General features: G+C 31.0%; 3 protein-coding genes across 4 annotated transcripts in view; all 3 read right to left on the bottom strand.

The window, feature by feature from the left end:
- The window catches only part of LOC143916079 (uncharacterized), a 104243-nt gene that overhangs the window by 10055 nt on the left and 73264 nt on the right, over positions 1 to 20924 (bottom strand). The gene's annotated exons all lie outside the window — the stretch shown is intronic.
- Positions 1554 to 9376, bottom strand: LOC143922918 (uncharacterized). Of its 2 annotated transcripts, none has more exons than XM_077446340.1 (5): positions 9166 to 9376; positions 2234 to 7737; positions 2084 to 2156; positions 1912 to 2001; positions 1554 to 1840 (listed from the first exon to the last, which is right to left on the bottom strand). In XM_077446340.1, the coding sequence occupies exons 1-5, from the start codon at positions 9196 to 9198 to the stop codon at positions 1733 to 1735; spliced, it is 5808 nt and encodes a 1935-aa protein (XP_077302466.1). In that variant the 5' UTR covers positions 9199 to 9376; the 3' UTR covers positions 1554 to 1732. The 2 variants fall into 2 exon arrangements, with proteins under 2 accessions (XP_077302466.1, XP_077302472.1); XM_077446346.1 differs by having other exon boundaries at positions 1588 to 1810.
- Positions 17994 to 20717, bottom strand: LOC143922824 (endocuticle structural glycoprotein SgAbd-8-like). Its single transcript, XM_077446181.1, has 2 exons — positions 20609 to 20717; positions 17994 to 18548 (listed from the first exon to the last, which is right to left on the bottom strand). Exons 1-2 carry the CDS (start codon positions 20618 to 20620, stop codon positions 18195 to 18197), a joined length of 366 nt encoding a protein of 121 aa, XP_077302307.1. The 5' UTR covers positions 20621 to 20717; the 3' UTR covers positions 17994 to 18194.

Below are 20924 nucleotides of genomic sequence, written 5' to 3'. Positions count from 1 at the left end.
CAATTTTATTATGAAAAGGAAATAAAATAATAGATTATACGTGTTTCAAGCTTTGTAATAAACAATAAACATAATGTTTGCGTATATTTAATTTTGTATTGGTTGACAAAGCTCGCTTCCATGAACTTTACCGAATGAGTAATTAACAATCAGCTGCCGATACTATTTATTAATGTTAATGATTTTTAATGAATGGAAAATAAAGGAAATTATATCGATGATATATATGTTTATTTAAAAATACGAGCCATCTCTCAAAAATAAATACAACTTAGATGCATACCAAAAGGCAAATGTTAGCACTTTTGAATTTGGTTCGCATTTATGTTTGATAGAGACATCTGAGAATTATTTTGAATATTTTTTTGACAAACGTACAATGTAAATATAAATTTTGGTGACAAAATTTCAATTTCAATTCTGTATAGCTTGAATAAATTCTTAGAAAAATAAAAATAATTACTTTAACGTACTTTTTATGTGATTGTTTCATTTACAATAGGGATTGTAAATGAAACAACTTTTTTTGGCAAAATCCTTTTTTTTTCTCTCTCTTTTGTCAAATATTTATGCTCAAAATATTTTATTTTTTAACTAAGTCGACTTCTAAAAATTTATTTATATTATATAAAATAAGCATTTATAATACTAATAATAGAGTCAACTATATAATCCACGTTACACTATTTAGTAAAACAAAATGCTTCTCAGTAGATTTCATTTTTCTAATGGCAAAGTTAATGGGCTAGCAAATATGCAATGAGATTTCAAGAATTAGTAAAAAAAATTTTGATTGCAGTTAAAAATTTTGAGTTTGTATTAAATTAAACTGGCACCTATTTTTAGTTATACCTGAATTTTATAATTTTGAACCGTTTTGAATTTTTGTGTCATTTTAAAGTTGCAATACTCTCGTGACTTCAAGCTACTAGTGATTATTAAACGTATTTATGTAAATAATTCATAAAAATTACCTAAAAAATGATTACATATGGGATAAATTTATTCTTATATTTAAAAAAGGGGAGGACACACTGCACTTGCCTTGTACACTGTTGATGCTATCATCAACAATGCCACTGGGTGCATTCCATATAAATAAAATAAAATAAAAGTTTTCTGGCAATTATTTTACAAATGTATATCTTTTTCAAAATCTACGCTCATTAGGAATTTGAAATTATGAATTTTGTGGTTTGTGGGGTTCGAAAAGTTGGCGACTTCTGTTGTTAACGATCTTATATTAAATTTGAACTTGTTCTTAATGTCGAGGCTTTAGTGTGATTATTTTAATAACATGAAATATTTTTGAAAAATGTTCTCAATTTCTTTTACTTCCCAGTTGGCAATCCTAATTTGCATACATATCAATAGTTTATAAGTTTAACTATAAATATAGAAGTCTTGTTTAGAGAGAATGTATCAATATATCAGTTTTGTTATATACTATGTATAGGTACATACATATATGTATGTACATACATATATGGAAATTTAATTTAAGGACAGTTTTTTTCGGAACGTAATATTTTCTGTAAATCCAGGGATTGGTTGTGTATTGTATCATTCAATGAAAAAGTACGGTTTATTAAAAAAAAATAATTTAATCATACATATATACAACCTTAATATTACACAACAATTGACTTATTTCACACTTTCTAATACAAATCATCGTATCAGCATATTCAAACGAATAAATTCAAGCCTCATTTCAATCAAATATCAATAATTATGCATCTTGTAGGTTCGTCGTTTCTAATTCTTCCGTTGTTTCGTCAAACTCTTGAGCTACTTCTGGTTTAAATTCCTTTTCGTAATTTGGTAACGGTGTTACCACCTAAAATTTATATGAAGATTTTAAACAATATTCTATGTATATATTTAAAAATATATTAAATTGATAAGTACTTCTGGATGAAAGCCATTCTCATCTGCTGTATAATTGACAACTATAGGACTGCCATCAGGAGCCGTATATTGATAAGAACCTCTTATAATCTAAAATAATATAACAAGTCAATTAAAATAGTACTAAAATAAATATAATTAAATATAATATATATTTATTCAATTAACTTACAAATACTTTTTGATTGTTGATTTCCTTTAATGTTCCTTTTTGAAAGGCTGATATTCCTGTATGTGTATTATAGCTGGAATTAAATAATAGTTATTATCATTGAGTTATAATTTAAGTATTTTACGCATGAATTAGAGTTGGAATATTTACTTGTAACTGAATTGTGATGGAAAATCATTGTCGCCATAATTCCAATCGACGTAAGACGGATGATATTTAACACTTCCTCTGTATTGGGTTTTTGTACTTGTTGCCACGCCGTTATTTCCATATTCCTGTCCCACTGTCAATTTACCATCATCAAATTCGATAGTGTTTGACTTTCCGTTGCTTTCAAAGCGAGGCTTTTGCGAATCTCCATATAATTTATTTATGTTTGAATCCGTCAAAAATGGAGATATCGTATCGAACCTTGACGGGATGAATTTTTTGGCACCTCTTTCTTTGTCGTCGGAGATTGAAAATGGTTCTCCGTGAGCTGCAACAAAGCTACTGGCTAATTTATCATTGGAAGATGCTCCGTGTTGTAAATCAAGAGACGATTGTTGATCTTTATTGTGTTGAATTTGCCGCGATGAAGAAGTTGATTTATTCGATAAATTATATCTCGAAGAATTTTCTCTCACATTTGTATTGCTTGTCAAGCCATTGTTGATCAAAAGCCCAGTGTTCTCTGTGCCAGTACTTTTCAATTTATTTTGAAGATTTTCACCGTTAGATTTAGGAATCTTCTGCGTTGTGTACGATTTAATTGTACTGTCGATTGTTTGTAATACATTTCTGTTGGAATTCGCAGATCCTATTGAGTTCAAAGTTGTCGAAGAAAAACCTGATTGACCGTTGACATTTCTGGTGTTTGCACTACCTGCTATGATTCCCCCTCCGATTGAAGATGGTACATTGATTAGTACTGAATCATCGATTCCAATCGCATTGTTGCTATTAACCTTGGTCTTGGACAATCGAGAGGCTGCTTCGGTCGAATTGTCTTTTTGGTGTAAATTTTGCGTGGAGTCATCGCCTCTATGTTTGTTTCCCAATTCCAAGTTATACTGATGTACGTTTGCGCCGAGTGACGATGATGCGTTTTTATTTATATCATCATTATCTGATGATGCAGATTTTCCTGCTTGCGTTATAGTACCGAAACCACTTTCTCCAGGATTGAAATATGGCCTTGTAGTTATTCTAGAATTGCCACTTCGTAATGAGGATGCTATTCCATTAGTTGATCCATCCGAGTACGAATTACTTTTAGTCGTGATCTCAAATTTAGTCGAATCAGGGCCACTCGTGGAGGCGAATCCTATTATTGAATTTTGAGGTGTTACAAAACCGGGCTGTCCAATATTTGCTTGATTTTTAGCATCATATGATCCTTGACTACCAGCCGTTGTTTGCACGTTCAATTTTGTATTTATAATATTGGAATTAGCCTTCTTATCAGTTGATTCAATGTTTGTTGCATTGAAATTGTTGTTCTTCTGGGAGGCAATTTCAGATTTGATTTGATTTTTCAGCTCTGTTCCCGAATTCAATTCAAAATTATAACTAGATGATGGATTTTGTGTAGATTTAGATCGGTTTAAATCCGAAGAAACATAGCCAAGAATGTTGCCTCTGTTAACGTTTCGTACACTGTCAGAATTTACATAATTTAAATTTGTATTAATTTGTCCTGTTGATTCAAAATTAGAAGTGTGTCCAAATTCTTGATTCGCGTTTAAATAAATGTCACCTTCCTTGGGGCCTCGATTCGTATTTACATTTCTTGTACTGGCAGAATTTACATCATTTGATTGTGAAGACAACCGCCCCGTCGTTCTCGAAGAAGAGGCAAAGCTGGAAATTGTTGTTGATTCCTTATTTAAATCTGACGAAATGCTGCCGCTGTTTGAATTTGAATTTCGTGTGCTGTTCGAGTTGACATCATTTGCGTTTGAATTTATTAGTCCTGTAGTTTTCGAAGACGATGAAAAGCTAGAAGTGGATCCAAATTCTTTGTTTATATTCGAAGAAACGAAGCCTTGACCAATGCCTCTGTTGGCATTGACATTTTGTACGCTACCAGAATTTAGATCATTTGATTTTATACCAAATTGTCCTGTTGCTTTCGAAGAAGATTCAAAACTAGCGGTAGATCCGAGTCCTTGATTTGAATTTAAAGAAACTTGACCACCAGCGATGCCTCCACTTGCTTTAACATCGCTGCCAGAATTATGTTCCGTTCCTCTCGAAGAGGTTCCGAAAGTAGATCCAGACGCTTGATTTGCATTTGAAGAAATTAAGCTAGCATTGACGCCTCTATTTGTATTAACATTTCCTGCACTACCAGAATTAATATCATTCGTTTTCGTATTAAATTCACCTGTTCCCCTCGAAGAAGTTCCAAAAGTAGATCCAGATGCTTGATTTGCATTTGAAGAAATGAAGCCAGCGTTGACGCCTCGATTTGTATTAACATTTCCTGCACTACCAGAATTATCGTCAATCGTTTTTGTATTTAATAGTCCTGTTCCTCTCGAAGAAGTTCCAAAAGTAGATCCAGATGTTTGATTTGCATTTGAAGAAATGGAGCCAGCATTGATGCCTCTATTTGTATTAACATTTCCTGCACTACCAGAATTATCGCCAATCAGTTTTGTATTAAATTGTCCCGTCCCTCGCGAAGAACTTCCAAAAGTAGATCCAGATACTTGATTTGCGTTTGAAGAAATTTGGCCATCATTGATGCCTCTATTTGTATTAACATTTCCTGCAATACCGGAATTAATGTCATTCGTTTTTGTATTAAATTCACCTGTTCCTCTAAAGGCAGTTCCAAAAGTAGATCCAGATGCTTGATTTGTGTTTGAAGAAATTTGGCCACCATTGATGCCTCTATTTGTATTAACATTTCCTGCACCACCAGAATTATCGTCAATAATTTTTGTATTAAATTGTCCTGTTCCTCTCGAAGTTCCAAAAGTAGATCCAGATGCTTGATTTCCATCTAAAGAAATTTGGCCACCGCTGATGCCTCCATTTGTATTAACATTTCCTCTACTACCAGAATTGATGTCATTCGTTTTTGAATTAAATTCACCTGTTCCCTTAAAAGCAGTTCCAAAAGTAGATCCAGATGCTTGACTCGCATTTGAAGAAAGCTGGTTGATTTTATTTCCGGTATTTGCGTTAATATTTTCTGAACTACTAGCATTTACACCGTTGAACTTTGAACTAAACTGTCCCGTAGTTCTTGAAGATGTAAAACCAGTAGTAGATCCATATTCTTTGTTGGCATCTGATGAAACGTATCCTTGATTGTTTCCTCTATTTGAATTCACGTTTCGTACAGTGTCAGAATTAATGTAATTTGGTTTTGAATTAAGTTGTCCCGTAGATCCATAAGAAAATGCATAACTAGGTGTAGATCCCGACTCTTGATTTGAATTTGAAGAAGTTTGCCCAAGATTATTGCCTCTATTTGTATTTACACTTCTTGTACTGTCAGAAGTTGCAACATTTGAGTTCTGATTGAACTGTCCTGTAGCTCTCGAAGAAGATGCTAAACTAGAAGTAGACCCAATTGTGTTTGAAGATGTGACACCTCGATTAGATCCTCTGTTTGCATTGTTAGAATTCGCATTGGTGGATTGTGTGTTGGACTGCCCTGATGTTCTCGAAGGATATTCAAAACTGGTAGTAGATAAAGATTCTTGATTTGTCCTGAAAGTATTTGGATTGCGATTTATATTTGTCCGATTTATTCTGACACTGTTATCTGCGCTTTCTGCAATTTCATTGTTTTGTCTCGTGAAATTTATATGTCTTAATGGACCTCTTTCCAGATCTAGTTCAGGATTTGGTGGTAAATTTGGAATAACTCCGATTTCAGAATAGATTTGCTTCACTTGAGAGTCTGAAACGAAAGGCGATATGGTTTCGAATTTCGACGGAATATACTTTTGCGAACCTCGTTGGTAGATTAGTGAATTGTTGATATTTTTATCTACGCCTTTAGTTTTGATATCGAAGGTTACGGGATTCACTATGGTTTTCGTCGAAATCTTTGGTGCAGGTGTCGTGTTTGCGTTTTCTTTTTTTTGCAATCTAAACCGATCTGAAGAATCACGAAGCAAACTTTCCTTATGTAAATTGTTTTCGTTTACGTTCTTGCTTTGAGAATTAAATGTGTTGGAATGTTGAACGTTTATTTCTAAATTTGTATCGGAAATGTTTAAAAATCCAGCGTGTACACTGTGTCTCGAATTCTCTTCTCGATTTGCGCTCTTCGTTGAACTTTTAACGTACGTGACAGGACTTATCGTTGACGATTGAATTCTAATAGAGGTTCTTCCAAAACCGTTAGTTTGAGTAGAAATTTGTTCTGTGTAGGAATTCGAAGAAGGAGTGGTGATTATATTGACAGACTGCGCAAAAGTTCTGATCGGTTGTTTGATGACTTTAGTTACTTTTCTCAGAGTACCTCCTTTGGTTGAAGATTCGCTTTGTTTCGAATCTTCTAATTTTTTGCTAGTTTTGTCGTTTTTGTTTTCACTCGATACGATTTTAATATTGCCCAAATCGAACTGTGAATTTTTTGAATCTTCTCTTAAAAACCCACCTATTTTTGCGGTTAGACTTTTCGATGATTTGATAGGATTCAAAGTCGTAATTTCAGATTCTTCGAATATTGTAGACGTCGGTATTTCGGTCTCGGTTTCCGTTTCCTGTTCTAAAAGGAATGCTGGAATACTATGAGATTGAAATCTATGCGAAACAGTTTTAACAGCCTTGATGAACAGCGCCGGATCAGGATAATTTTCTTTTTCCTCTTCTCTCGTAGCCGAAGTTGATATGTCGGATTTTACAGTCTGTTTTATTGCACTGCGAGCTTTATTGTTATTTGAAATATTAATTTTGTTGACTTTCACTAAAACGCCGTTGCTTTTTTGAACACCGTTTTCTATATTGGAATTTTGACTAGCGTTATTTTTATTATTAATTGTTGAGATTGAAGCGTTTGTATCCTTTTGAGGCAAATTGTCGACGAATTTTTCGACTTTGTTTGACGATGCGTTTTCTGAATTTTGTTCTGAATAACTCTGTTCGAATTCGGTCAACTTAGTGAATGCATTTAAAGCCCTTACTTCTGGTTGCAGTTGGAACAAATCGTCGTTTTTTTTGTGTATTACATTTGGTTCTAAAGACCCGTGATTGGAAAAGTCTTCATTTGCTTTTAAGGTTTTGTTACAATCACACTCGTGCGCTGTTGTATTGTTAGTGTTTTTGAAAGCCTCCATAAACTTCTTGCTATTCTCTTGCCGTTTTTTCAAAATGCTCTCAACTTCATTGTGTATCGTAGAAGGATCTAAGATGGGCGATTCGATAAGAATATTGCGATTTACAGGTAACAATTGCACATCGACTTTCTTCTTTTTCGCCGTATTCAACATTATCGCGTACTTGTTTATTCCTTCTATTTGGCTTATCATCGCCGCTGATGATTTGATTGCATTGATCAAGAGATTCTCCACGATGGGATTTTTAACTTCGAACGTTCCTCCATGACTAGTTTGTATAGGTTCTGTGACTATTTCCAACGGGGTCCAGCCATATTCTTCGAGCGCTCTCGGAGTGACCTCTACGCAGAGTGCGAATAATATGATCACCTAAAAATAAAACGAAACGAATTAAAGATGACATTTTGATTAAATAAGTGGAGATAATAATAAAAAAATCGTAATTTAAGTTGCATATTTGCGACATTATTCAGCGCGTGCTAAAGGTCGTAGTTCGGTGACTGTCGAACGATGATTATAAAACGCATAGTGAAATTACATATTGCATAATTTTTCAATAAATTGCAATTGCGAAGCAGGTTCAATTACATCAATAACACATTTTAATGATGAAGTAAATTTTATCGATAAAGAGATACATACATTTAATTTTCAATCAAAGATGTTAGTTAGAGCTTTTTACATGCATAACTATCATGCACTATATCGATTAATCGATTAAGTTATTTCTTATTGAAAATTTACATACCTATAGACTTAAATGGAAACGGATAAATAAGTTCTAAAATAATTATTTTACTAATTATAATAAACTAATGTTTTTGTAATATAAACCGCTTAAACATGACCAATCTAATAGTAAACATTTTATTAAATTTATTCGAATAGTTCTATTTTATTTAAATTTATTTGAATATTAATTTGTTCGATGACGTCACGGATTTACGAACCAAGAATAGTTACATACAAAGTCTCATTCGAAATTATATATTAAATTGTTATTCCAGTTGATAGGTAGTAGCATTATGCTATCACTAATGTTCATATAAATAAATATGCATACGTATATAACAGCGTAAGTAATTTCCTAGTTATATTTTATATATATATATAACAGAAGTTTTAATGTATTCAAAAATAGTATTTACTTATCAAACTAATAAATTAACTGACCAAATTCGTATATATAAAAAAGGTTTCATAAGTTCATGCCCGATTTGAATCGGTATTTTATCGGTAAACGGGCATGAACTTATGCAATCACTTAATATAATAGTTACAGATTAGTGATAAAAATAAGTGGATAGAAATAAAGTGGTTTGAAATGAATGTGTGAATAACAAAATAATAGTATAGGCTACAAATTATATGTAATTGCAATTTATGTAACGATTCTATGAAAGGATTTTTTTTTTTATTGAAGAATCTTGATAATTTTACATATGAATGGTTAATTGTGTGTTTGTTTATTCAAAAACAGTATGTTTAAAAATCGAATAAAAGGTTAACCTATTAACATTCAAACAACAGTCACAAAACTACAACCGGCTTCGTCAGCTTATTTCCATTTAATTGAAAAACAGCACACGCACTACAGTCTAAATTCTAACCGAATTTGAATGGAAATTGATCTGAGAAAAAAGCGATAAACCAATAGGTGGTTTTAATTTCACTTTCACACATAAAGTACGGAGACACTTCATACGCAACACTTTCGTTGCGCATATTATTATAATATTATACGCGAGTTGAACTTTGAATGATGATTTTGCAAGGATATTTAGTCGTCGTACTCACGGTGGCCTTTACTTTTACTCTTGACCGGTCCATCGGTATGAGTCTACTAATCCTCCGTTAAAAATGATTCGGTTATATAAAGTGAAAACAAAAGAAAAAATCGGCAGACGGGCACATCTTCAAATGCTTCGCGATGAGATCACGACTCGGGCTCACCCGACGACCGGTCACAATCGATCACCGACATCGACAAACACACTCGTTCGATGGCGAAAAATTCCTGGGTCGTGTCAAAACAGTTAAAACAGTCGATGATGATGATGATGGTCAGGTCGATAACGGAACTGCGTCTACCATTGTTATCGAGCGGGCAACGGATACACTTCCGGTCATACTGACGTATACGGACATATTTCAAATTCCTTCATAATCGACCGCCGAAACTTTGCATGCTTAAGTAAGAGTGTGGTGCCCAGCGTTGCTAGGGTGAATGAAAGTTGAAAATATAAATGTATAATACAAAGTACCTATGTACATATACATATGGGCCTTAAAAAACATGAAAATTTAACATCTTCCAAGTCGACGTATTGGACATAAAGATACCTTTTATGTGAAACAGTGGTTCCCAGCATTTTTTGTCTCATACTTGGGAGCTCATTCCCTTCATACATACATACATATCTTGAAACAATCATCTTGGTAAGCTATTTCTAAAAATTCTAAGGGTGAATGTCATCTTCCTGAAGTTCTGTGTAATCTTAAACTTAGGGTACCTGAGAAACTGAGAGAATCTCGCTCCAGAACTCTATTCCTGCCTATTCGGGCCAGAACTAATGTGCTTGATGACTCACCCCTTTCAAGAGCCATTCTATTATTTAACCTGCTTTCTGTGAGCCTTGATGTTTTTACTGCATCATACAGTTCTGTCAGGCAGCATATTTTAAATGACTTCTAGCTACATACATATTTACACATGTTGTTTTCATTTTGTAATTTTATTATTTAGCATAATGTGTATGTATGTTGGTTTTATCTTTATTTATATATGTATGTATGCTATTTTTTATTTTTATATATATGAGTAATTTATCTTTATTTATGTGTTTATGTGTATATGCATGTATAATGTTTGTATGTATGTATATGGATGTATGCATTGTATGTGTATGTGTATATGTATATGTATGTATATGTGAATATATATATATATATGTGTAGGTGTGTATGTATGTATATGTATATATGTGTATTTTTATATTTATGTATGTATGTATGTGTATTTGTGTATTTGTGTATATATGGATGGTGTACATATATGTTTGTATAATTGTCTTTGGCCAGGAAGGCGTATTGGGTTTACCTGTTAGGCCTTCTTGGTGTAAATTAAATAAAAAATAAATAAAATATAGTGTTCCTTCTCGAGAATTATTTCTCGAGAATTTCTCGAAAAAAATGCCAAATTGAGAATTCTCATTTCTCTTTATAAAGCTATGTACAATAGAAATGGTGGGTTTATACCTAATGTGTAGAGACACGTATTTTGGGCATTTTTCTGTTAATGCTTAATTTTTGCTAAAATTCGGAATAGATGTTAAATTCGTAAAATATGCGAATAGATGCTAAAATAACAAATAAAAGTGAATAATTTTTTTTTACGTTTAAAAAAGTTTGGAGTATTTAAAATTAATAAATAATTTAGAAGGTCTTCCTATCCCTTTTTCCATTTATTATGTGAAGAAATTGAGGGGATAAAACAGAGCTTGCAATTTACCATAGACGGTGTTTCTCCTGTTGAAACCAAGCAACTGCTTTTGACTACTACTGTAAACAAAATAAGACAGTTGGAGTTGTGTATCTCAAAAAAGCGTCTTAAAACTAGACTCGCACTCAAGACTAAATGAGACAAATCTATTCCTCCAAACATTGTGTAAACTATTCAATCCATCTGTGGTAGGTACAAAAAATAATATTAATGTTAAAGAAACAGTTTTGTTTTTTTAGAAACCTGCCATTGTTTAATGTATTAACAGAGGCTCAATATTTGGAAGGATATCAGCACTTTTTTTAGACAAGTAATAGAGAATATAAAAAGTGAATGCTAAAATGCAAAATGAAAATGATAAAATTGTCAAAAATAGATGCCCAAAATACGTGTCTCTACTAATGTGCATATTTAGAAGGGGTCTAGGAATGATTTTTAGCTTTCTAACGTGCCTTATCTTGTTCTTTTCTTATATTATTTTGACCGGGAAATTTTAAACGCGTCAATCTATTATCCTTTAAATGCATTGAATAAATCGTAATTTTTGACCCAACTTTTTTTCTATTACTACATATTTATTTATTTTTTTTACCCTACCCGGTCTTTTCGGCTCGGTGTTTCTTTGCTTTGGTGATTATAGAAACCTTTCCGATAAGAAAAAATAAGACGTGGGAATCGGCAGAATGCAAAGAGATTTAAGAATATTTTTCATTTTTGGCAAACCAAAAAGGTTTACTTTTAATGTTGTTTTTTTTAAATAGCAACGTTATTAATGGAGAAAGAATTTAGTATATTTGAATCGATGGGCAATATAACAGATGGTTTACAGTGCTTATTTGAAGCCTTGTTGTCAATTACACCAACGTCAACACAAAACGAGAGAATTTTTTCCACGACCGAAGATTTCTGAACAAAATGAAGAACCGGGATGTCTGTCTCTACTTTAGATGGCATGTGTTTTTTAAAGGGATATTTTAAAAATAATATGTAATAATGTATCTAATATTAATTCATATGTACACATGTAATAATAAAATAAAAGCAACGTTGTCAGATATAAAGTTATGTAAATTAACGCTATAATTAATAAAATAAAATTGAAATGTTTTTCTATTTTTCTAGTTTTTTTAAATTGAATTATGTATACACTAAGATAATACATACAAAAATTACATACCAATAATGCCAAAAATTTGTATTCTTGAATCCAATTATGACGAATAAACGATACTTTACTGTATTATATACATTTTTTCATTTATCAAAATTTCTCGAGAATTCTCGAGAAGTTTAAGAAGTTAAATTGAGAATTCTTATTTCTCGAGAAATGAAAATCATCAAGAAATCAGAATCACTACATACATGTATAAGGAGAATGTTTATAATTTATTTTGTAATCTTCATTCAATTCATGTCAGTATATTTCAATTCAGACAGTTAGTTTTTAATTTGACATATTGTGGTTCATGTCGAAAGCATGTGTGTCTTTTTTTTAAGAAATAGACATTTTGATGAATCTAATAAACGAATCCATTGCGTATTTAAAAACTGATCAACTATAAGTATAACAATAATTGCCCGAAATTTGTTCTGCTTACAATATATAATGATGAAGTAATTTTTGTCATATTTTTAAAGAAATTTTCGGTCTATAAGAGATTCTGAGCAACAAAGTCTTTGTCAAAATTTTGTCTTTAGATATTTTATTTAAATCAATTATGCACACTCGTCTTGACAGATTTCTCCAAACCGAAGAGTTATTAATTATATATTCAGGTATACACCCATATATTTACATTAAACACGACATATATGGTCAAACATTGTACAGAAGTAGTACAGAAGTAAACATTGTACAAACATTGTACATATATGTACATATATTTCTCTGCGGATAAATCTTTACGAGAACAGCTAAAGATCATGTTTATATTTATGTTCACTTCTTAGTGAAGACGCTGTAAAGCATACATTTTAGGTTATATAAATGAAAAATTGACTGTCGATGGTTTTATTAACATTTTTAAAGAGAGTGAGTATATGAGTGATTGATCAGAATATAAAGAGTGTAAGTTACTAGCGGAAATATCTATTAAATTGCATCAATGATGATTTTTTTTCAAATATGCTCATGTATGTAGTAATCATGTGAAATCGCTCAATAATAATAATCACACACCAATCTGCAACATGTTAGTATTTGATGAGACCATGTACATATGTGTTACAGGTAGTACGAATATGTAGTTCAAATCGTACGATGATAATCTAGTTTTTTGATTGTTGAGAAAAACGTCGAAAGCGAACGAAATGTAACGTTTCTGAAACGTTTTGTACAGAACAAATATGAAAGTTGAGAATAATACACAATTAAACCGATTTAGTGTACGTATGTATGTATGTTATGATGAATTTGACAGCGCTTTTCTTACTGAAATTTTAGTCAAATAAAGATTTTAAATAATTATATTTATTATTATTTACCGTCTTATAATCGAAATGACATTTAAAATGTATGCACATACATATGTTAGTAATTAAATCTAGTATAAAGTTTGCATTTTTATAACCATGCAAAGTTCATTTTCTCAATCTTTTATGTATGTTTTATTTTTTAATTAGTTTTCGTAATGTATTTATATAATTTCGGTTTACTATATGTAAGATTCAAAGGTTGTGTAAATGTTATTGAAAAATCATCAAATATAGTTTAACGAATGCTCTGTTACATGCACTATTGAATGTGATTAAAATACGATGAAGTTTGACTTCAAATTAAAGTTCAAAAGCACTTCCAGTCCGAGACAGCGTTAAAATTGATTGCAAATTAAGTGAATTTTAAAAATACCAAAACGAAATGATACTCACGGTGGCCTTAACCGCTTCACTTCCAAATCGCTTCATTTGATATTCCACGGTTGATTCACTCACTTCTAAAATTGCCGACAATTAACCGAGTCCATTCTAGCAAATTCTCACTAACACGAAACCTTCGTATGGTCCACGGTGGTCTTCTGATCTTCTGCTTCTAATGGTCAACACGCTCGACTGCCTCTACCGATTCCACTATACATACTTCCCCTCTAACACAACATCACCTTTCACCGATTATTCGAATCGATATAATTTAACTTTTTTTCTTCTTCTTCTTCTTCTTCTTCTATACGGTCGATTTCGCTTTCGATTCGCACATACATATGATACGTGTACGTACTTCTTCTGAAACTCGAACCAAACTAAACGTCGAATACCATCATCCGTCTATAATCGTCATCGAAGGTATACATTGCATAAAGTCGTTAGCTCTTCTGTTCAGTGTACGAAGTGAAGAAAAAAAATTGAAAAAAGCAGCTCATTAGCGCTCTTAACAAATATTCTTGCATAATAATGTGACTGACAATAAGATGGATCTGTGGATTGACAGTGGCGAAATTATTTGCGACAAGCGAGGAAGAGAGTGAGAGTGCTTTCGAAAGATGTTTGAATAACCCACATTTATAATAATGGATTTATTTGCTTTTCCTTCGACAATCGTCACAATGTATGCAGATCGCATGTGCATTTTTGTGAAACGTTCATCGCTGATGATGTTTTCGCTAAGCATATCCTGTCCTTTCACTGATGTAGAAAAGTAAAATTTAGTCAGCAAGTTCAAACGCTTTCTAAACGGTTTTTAATCAAAACAGACGATAAATTATACGCTTCAACGTGCGTCTATTTTATTTGATATTTGACTAGCTAATTAAATGGTTTCGTCAAGAGCTACACAGTGCTTGTATCGTATTGTATCTTGTTGGAAGTGTTAATTAATAATGTTTGACCTTTTGTAAAATCAATTTTTTGAAAAGTGAATCCACACGCTTCTATAATTAGAATGATGTCTAAAATGATTGACGTTTGAAAGATTAAAAAAATATGATTAAAGAATGATTAATAAAAAGATGAATGGAAAATATAGTATAGAACAATATATAAATATATATTGGGCTTTTTTTAACGGAGAAACTACTTATTTTTTCAAACTTGAACTTATCAATATGAAAAAGTGTCATAAAAATGCAAATTGTCGGCATTCATCAGCAATGCATTGATTGATTTTTTTTTTTGTGAAGTTGTGCAATTTTTCCTGATTATGACATTTATGAATATATATTTTTTGCGTTCAAATTCTGTGAAATGTTATATTGAAAAGTATACGTAATTTATTAAGTGACAACGTTATCAATTATTAGTTTAAAAAATAGTGGAATTTATAAAAGATATGCAATACATATGCACATATGCAATATATTATAACAAAACCGCGCGGGACAAAATCCCTTGGGGCCGGGCCGCACCGCGCAACTTGCGAGCGACTTGGTTGAGGGCGACCAGACCAATGCATGCAGGTAGATGGGACATGCCACACCCGTCAACTTGTTTGTCGTACACATTTCCATACATTTTTTCGTGTCGCGCAACTAGTCGGCCGACAAAGTTGCACGGTGCGGCCCGGCCCTTAGACGAAACCGCGCAAGGCAAAATAGCGCGGAAACAAAATCGCGCAACGCGGTTATAAACTAATATAAAACAAGAAAATAAATATAAAAACAAGTAAAATAAATTTAAAAACAAGTAAAATAGATATTAAAAACAGGTCTAATGTATAAGAAAAATTCGATAGAACACAGTAATGATAAAATAAGCATCGTTTATTAATTTTGATTTTTTCTGAAACGTATAAATTTATTGAATCAAAATAACTAGAAATTTTCCAAAATGATATTCTCAGTTTTTTTCATTGCAAAAATTATTTTCACCTGAAAATTTTCATTTCTTATTTTGTTAAAAATATTGTTTTTACCAGATTTTATATTTCTTCAAAAAAAACAAAATTAAAAATTTCAATTTAATAGAATATTGTATTTTACAGATATTTAAAAATAGTTTTGATGAAAATAATAGCATAAAGTAATTTTTTTTGTCAAATACATGGTAAAAATATCATACATAAAATAAAATATTTAAATGTTATTTAAAAAAGGAATACGTTGTACGTGAATGTTTATTTATATAATAATCTTTGTTTTTGGGAAAAAAATTAATTTGAAACAATTTTACAAAAACGATGGGACGAACGCAAAGCACATAAAAACAGGACTTTCCCGACCAAATCGGAATGTATGGTCACCCTAATTGTACATTACAACTGAAAAAGCTTTCAAAAAAGAAAATATAGGGCGACTCATATAAATATGTCTTATTCGTTGTTATTGTTTTTTATTATTTTTATAAATATACATATGTACATACATTGCTCTATTTTAATCCATGTATCAACTCCTTTCAAAAACCACCCGATGAAATATCAACGGGCACAACACTTTAATAATTTGCTATATTATACATGAAATTTCGTTCCATTTTCATAATAAAAAGAAATCAGATTCATTTATTAATCTTAGTATCCCTATCAACACAATTGAAATGTGTAACTTCATAGTTTATAAACGATGGAAATTAAGTATAATATAAAATGATAATGATTAAAGTTGAACCTTTAATCCGCTTAATAGTTAAAAATGTATTCACATGACATTTAAAAAATTGTTCAATGACGTCAAAATACAAATATATACATACAGAGGTATGTATATTCGTCATATCATTTGACCTATTGCGTGTACAATTAATAGTTAGGGATTTTACCGCATATTTTCTAAATTTAAACTAGTTTTCCATTGAGTCATCATTTTACCCGTCGAATTGGAAATCGATTGTCGAGTGTTTGTTCTCATCTTAATTATTTGTTACGGTTCTTGAAAAGCAAATCAGATTCATCCTTTCAATTATCGCATTTTAAAATAAACATATATGAGCCATTAGGTCATACAAGACCAATTTAACTATTTCATCAGCGTCGTTGTGTGATATTTTAACAATATATTATTACATCACAGATCGTGACTTCTTCAAACGCGACAACATTTCTTGCGAGCAATTTCGGTTTTTCTATACATTTTGTTCAAACGCGCGCTTGTTCATTAAATTTTAAATACTATTATATTTTTGACGTGTATAATGACTTTTTATCTGAAACATTGTAGTAAATCTGAGCTTTTGTATTGTTCCGTCAATCAATCCGACATGCAGCCAATATATGTAAACAGGACGTGTTAAGCATTACATTAATGTGCTTATAACCTTTCGATGGTGTTCAAAGGACACGTTCGATGCAATAAAAATGTTTAATTTGTCATTTCAAATATTTAATATAAAACTTAATATGTTTGTGCAAGCTTTAATTTAATACAATGCACGACCTCGTGTCAAGGACTCGAGAGAAAACGCAAAATTAGAATTAATTTGAACTAAAAAACGAGTTTGTTTGACATTTGCGATATGAAAATTTCAACTTTTATATGAAATATTCGAATAGAATGCAATGATAACATTGAAAGGTCGTCTGCATTTCGCAAATAGTTTCGAGATAAAAATATCTACATGTATGTAATAATAAGACAAGTTTGTCAAGACGTGTTTGTAATCAGAATGCTGTATATTAGCAATGATATAAAATATTTTATTACATTTTCTACTTTTTTTATTGTTGCTTTTTATTGTATAATTTAATTAAAATTATACATGTACTTTAGGTGTGATTTTTATTAGACACGAGATTTGAATAGAGATTACTGCTCGTTTAAATCGATAGATGTCGTATTCTAATGTCTAATGCCATCTTTTGTAAAACAATCAATGTTTAATAGAAGCAAAAAAATCTAAAACGAAAACAGATACGTATTTATTTACGAACCAATTATAATATAAGAATTCAGTAAATCGTTTTAAAACCTTTTATCTTCGTGGGCTTAATTGCTATAATATATTTTATGATTTAACTTTTTTTATTGGCTCGAAAGATTCATATAACCTTGCCATGAACTTGACAAAAATAAAACCAAAAGTTATTTGATTTATCATCCATAGTCAAATTTTGTATGTACTTATCTTTATCATACTTATTTTAATCATAAATTCAATACAAAATGGACAGTTATATTATATATTATTACAATAGGTTTAATTGTTAGCTTGGTTTTTTAATGAAAAAAGTAGCTCGTATTGATTTTGTATTTTATTTGTACTCTTACAAAAAACATGCATAGAAAAATGTATAAATGTAGAGATTATAATAATATTACACTTACACTTCTAAACATTATTTATTTGTATTGGAAGACAATGTATGAAAATGAAGTATATTTACATAAAAAATATTAAAGGTATACAATATAACCTAAGAAGAGGTACGGTGACTCAATTTCCATCTAGTCGTTGTAATTTAGTTCCTTTGGGGTGGAAGTGACGCGATGTAGTCCAAAGCGCGTTGAATGGCCTCTGGTATTGGGGGTGCTGTTGGGAGATGAGCTCCTGAGGGTTGGAAACCATTTTCGTCAGCAACATAAGACAACTGGATCGGAGTTCCATCAGGAGCTGTGTATTGGAATTGTCCCTGGACTGCAATGGCGGCTTGGTCTCCAGTTCCTTTCACAGCTCCCCTTTCTTCAGCAGCAATTCCGTTTCCGGTTTCATAGCTCCATTGGTAGCTTCCATCTGGGTTGATCTCTGAGAGCTGTTTCAGAATGGGGATTTCTTCGTTGGCATACACCGCCCCGAATACGAACAAGAAAATCAACTGAAATTATAGAAATGTAATATATGAGTAACACCAAATTATTCAATTGAATTCCATATTTGGTTTTCCGTTTTAACAATACTGTAGGATCTAGTTGTTGGGATGCATAGACATAGTTATATGTACATAATTGTTAAAAACATATTCTGCATATCATCGGTATACTGACAGAAAACCTTAAGTCAAAATTTTAAATTTGTTAAATCAAAAAATGAATAATAGTTTAGGTTAAAATATAGAGAGCTTCAAGCGTCTTGATTAAAAAAAATCGAATTTCTCAAAACATGCGCTATTTATTTAAAGCTTTCTACCAATATACGGACGATATGTACTGACATATAAAGACTGCATTTTATTTAATAGAATTGGATTTAAATATGATAATTTTAATATTTCTACATTTTTTAATATAATATTTTATTATGCTTAAAATTTTGATACTTTTTTTCATTTTACATGTATTATATGTCAAATTATATTTCAGTTGTAAAATCATGTAAGATTGAAGCAATATTTAAACACTGAAATGAAATTATTATTATTTATAAACCGTTATTATTTTTTCCGTTTATAAACGATAGATACATTTTAGACAGTTCCGAAAAAAATATGTACCGACATATGGGAAAATTTTTGATAGATTTCATACTTTTTCAATTATATTTCAGTTGTGAAATCATGTAAGATTGAAGCAATATTTAAACACTGAAATGAAATTATTATTATTTATAAACCGTTATTATTTTTTCCGTTTAAAAACGATAGATACATTTTAGACAGTTCCGAAAAAAATATGTACCGACCTATGGGAAAATTTTTGATAGATTTCATAGTTTTTCAATTATATTTCAGTTGTGAAATCATGTAAGATTGAAGCAATATTTAAACACTGAAATGAAATTATTATTATTTATAAACCGTTATTATTTTTTCCGTTTATAAACGATAGATACATTTTAGACAGTTCCGAAAAAAATATGTACCGACATATGGGAAAATTTTTGATAGATTTCATACTTTTTCAGTTATATTTCAGTTGTGAAATCATGTAAGATTGAAGCAATATTTAAACACTGAAATGAAATTATTATTATTTATAAACCGTTATTATTTTTTCCGTTTATAAACGATAGATACATTTTAGACAGTTAAGAAAAAAATTTGTACCGTCATATGGGAAAATTTTTGATAGATTTCATACTTTTTCAGTTATATTTCAGTTGTGAAATCATGTAAGATTGAAGCAATATTTAAACACTGAAATGAAATTATTATTATTTATAAACCGTTATTATTTTTTCCGTTTATAAACGATAGATACATTTTAGACAGTTCCGAAAAAAATATGTACCGACATATGGGAAAATTTTTGATAGATTTCATAGTTTTTCAATTATATTTCAGTTGTGAAATCATGTAAGATTGAAGCAATATTAAACACTGAAATGAAATTATTATTATTTATAAACCGTTAAAATTTTGGATAGATTTCATAGTTTAAAAAGCGCAAATATTATGATTATGTATTTTTTTTCATTTGATGATGTTCTACTATTTTTATTAAGTATGTGTTCAAAAAAGCAAAAACTTCGATCCATTTTTGATCGATATGAATTCTAATGATAATACGATTCTTGATAAAGGTTCATAGTATCACGTGGAAACTAAAGTAAAGTATTTGTAGTGTTAAAGAAACAATATATGAATTATTGATAGATAAATGTAAGTAGAAATATTTTTTTGATTACTTTAAAGCGATGATTTTTAATCGAAAGTATATAAATACGTTCTCATTTTTTTTTTAATTATTTGTTCGACTGTCAAGTGTATTTATTTCACAATTATAAATCCGGTATGTTCCACTTGAAGTAGCTTTAAGTGATTTCCGAACAATTGAACCAATTCCGATTGCACTACACTTGAATGTACATAAGCTTCGAAAGCTCGCACACTTGAAGCACTTTCATTGCAAACGCATCACAAGTGTCGCTACTTTCAATAACGACAAAAAATCACAATTATATAATTCTCGATTGATTCAATCTGTATGTATTACTCACAGCTACTTTCATTTTTGAATTCGGAAGATGGTTTTCTGTATCAGAGGAGGCTTTTTTAAATGAGAGGAAGAGCACACGGTGCAGTATTGGTTGATGTGTCTGTCGAACTGTGACCAAGCTTTGGAACCGCCTAGCTATTTATAGGTGAAATGGTTTCGTGGGTAACCTATGAAAGTTGCGTCATTCATTATGTGTGGTTTTTTTTAATACTAATGCAATTCTGCTGAAGTAACATGGCCGTTACCCCACTTTGGAGTTTCATTTTATAATATTTTTAGCCCGCGAAGAAGCGCATAAAGTGCACGAGTCGCGAAGG

Source organism: Arctopsyche grandis, chromosome 1, assembly GCF_051622035.1.
Source record: "Arctopsyche grandis isolate Sample6627 chromosome 1, ASM5162203v2, whole genome shotgun sequence".
Taxonomy (NCBI): Eukaryota; Metazoa; Arthropoda; class Insecta; order Trichoptera; family Hydropsychidae; genus Arctopsyche; species Arctopsyche grandis.
Note: the sequence above shows the minus strand (reverse complement) of the source record. Positions and strands in the feature narration are given on the sequence as shown.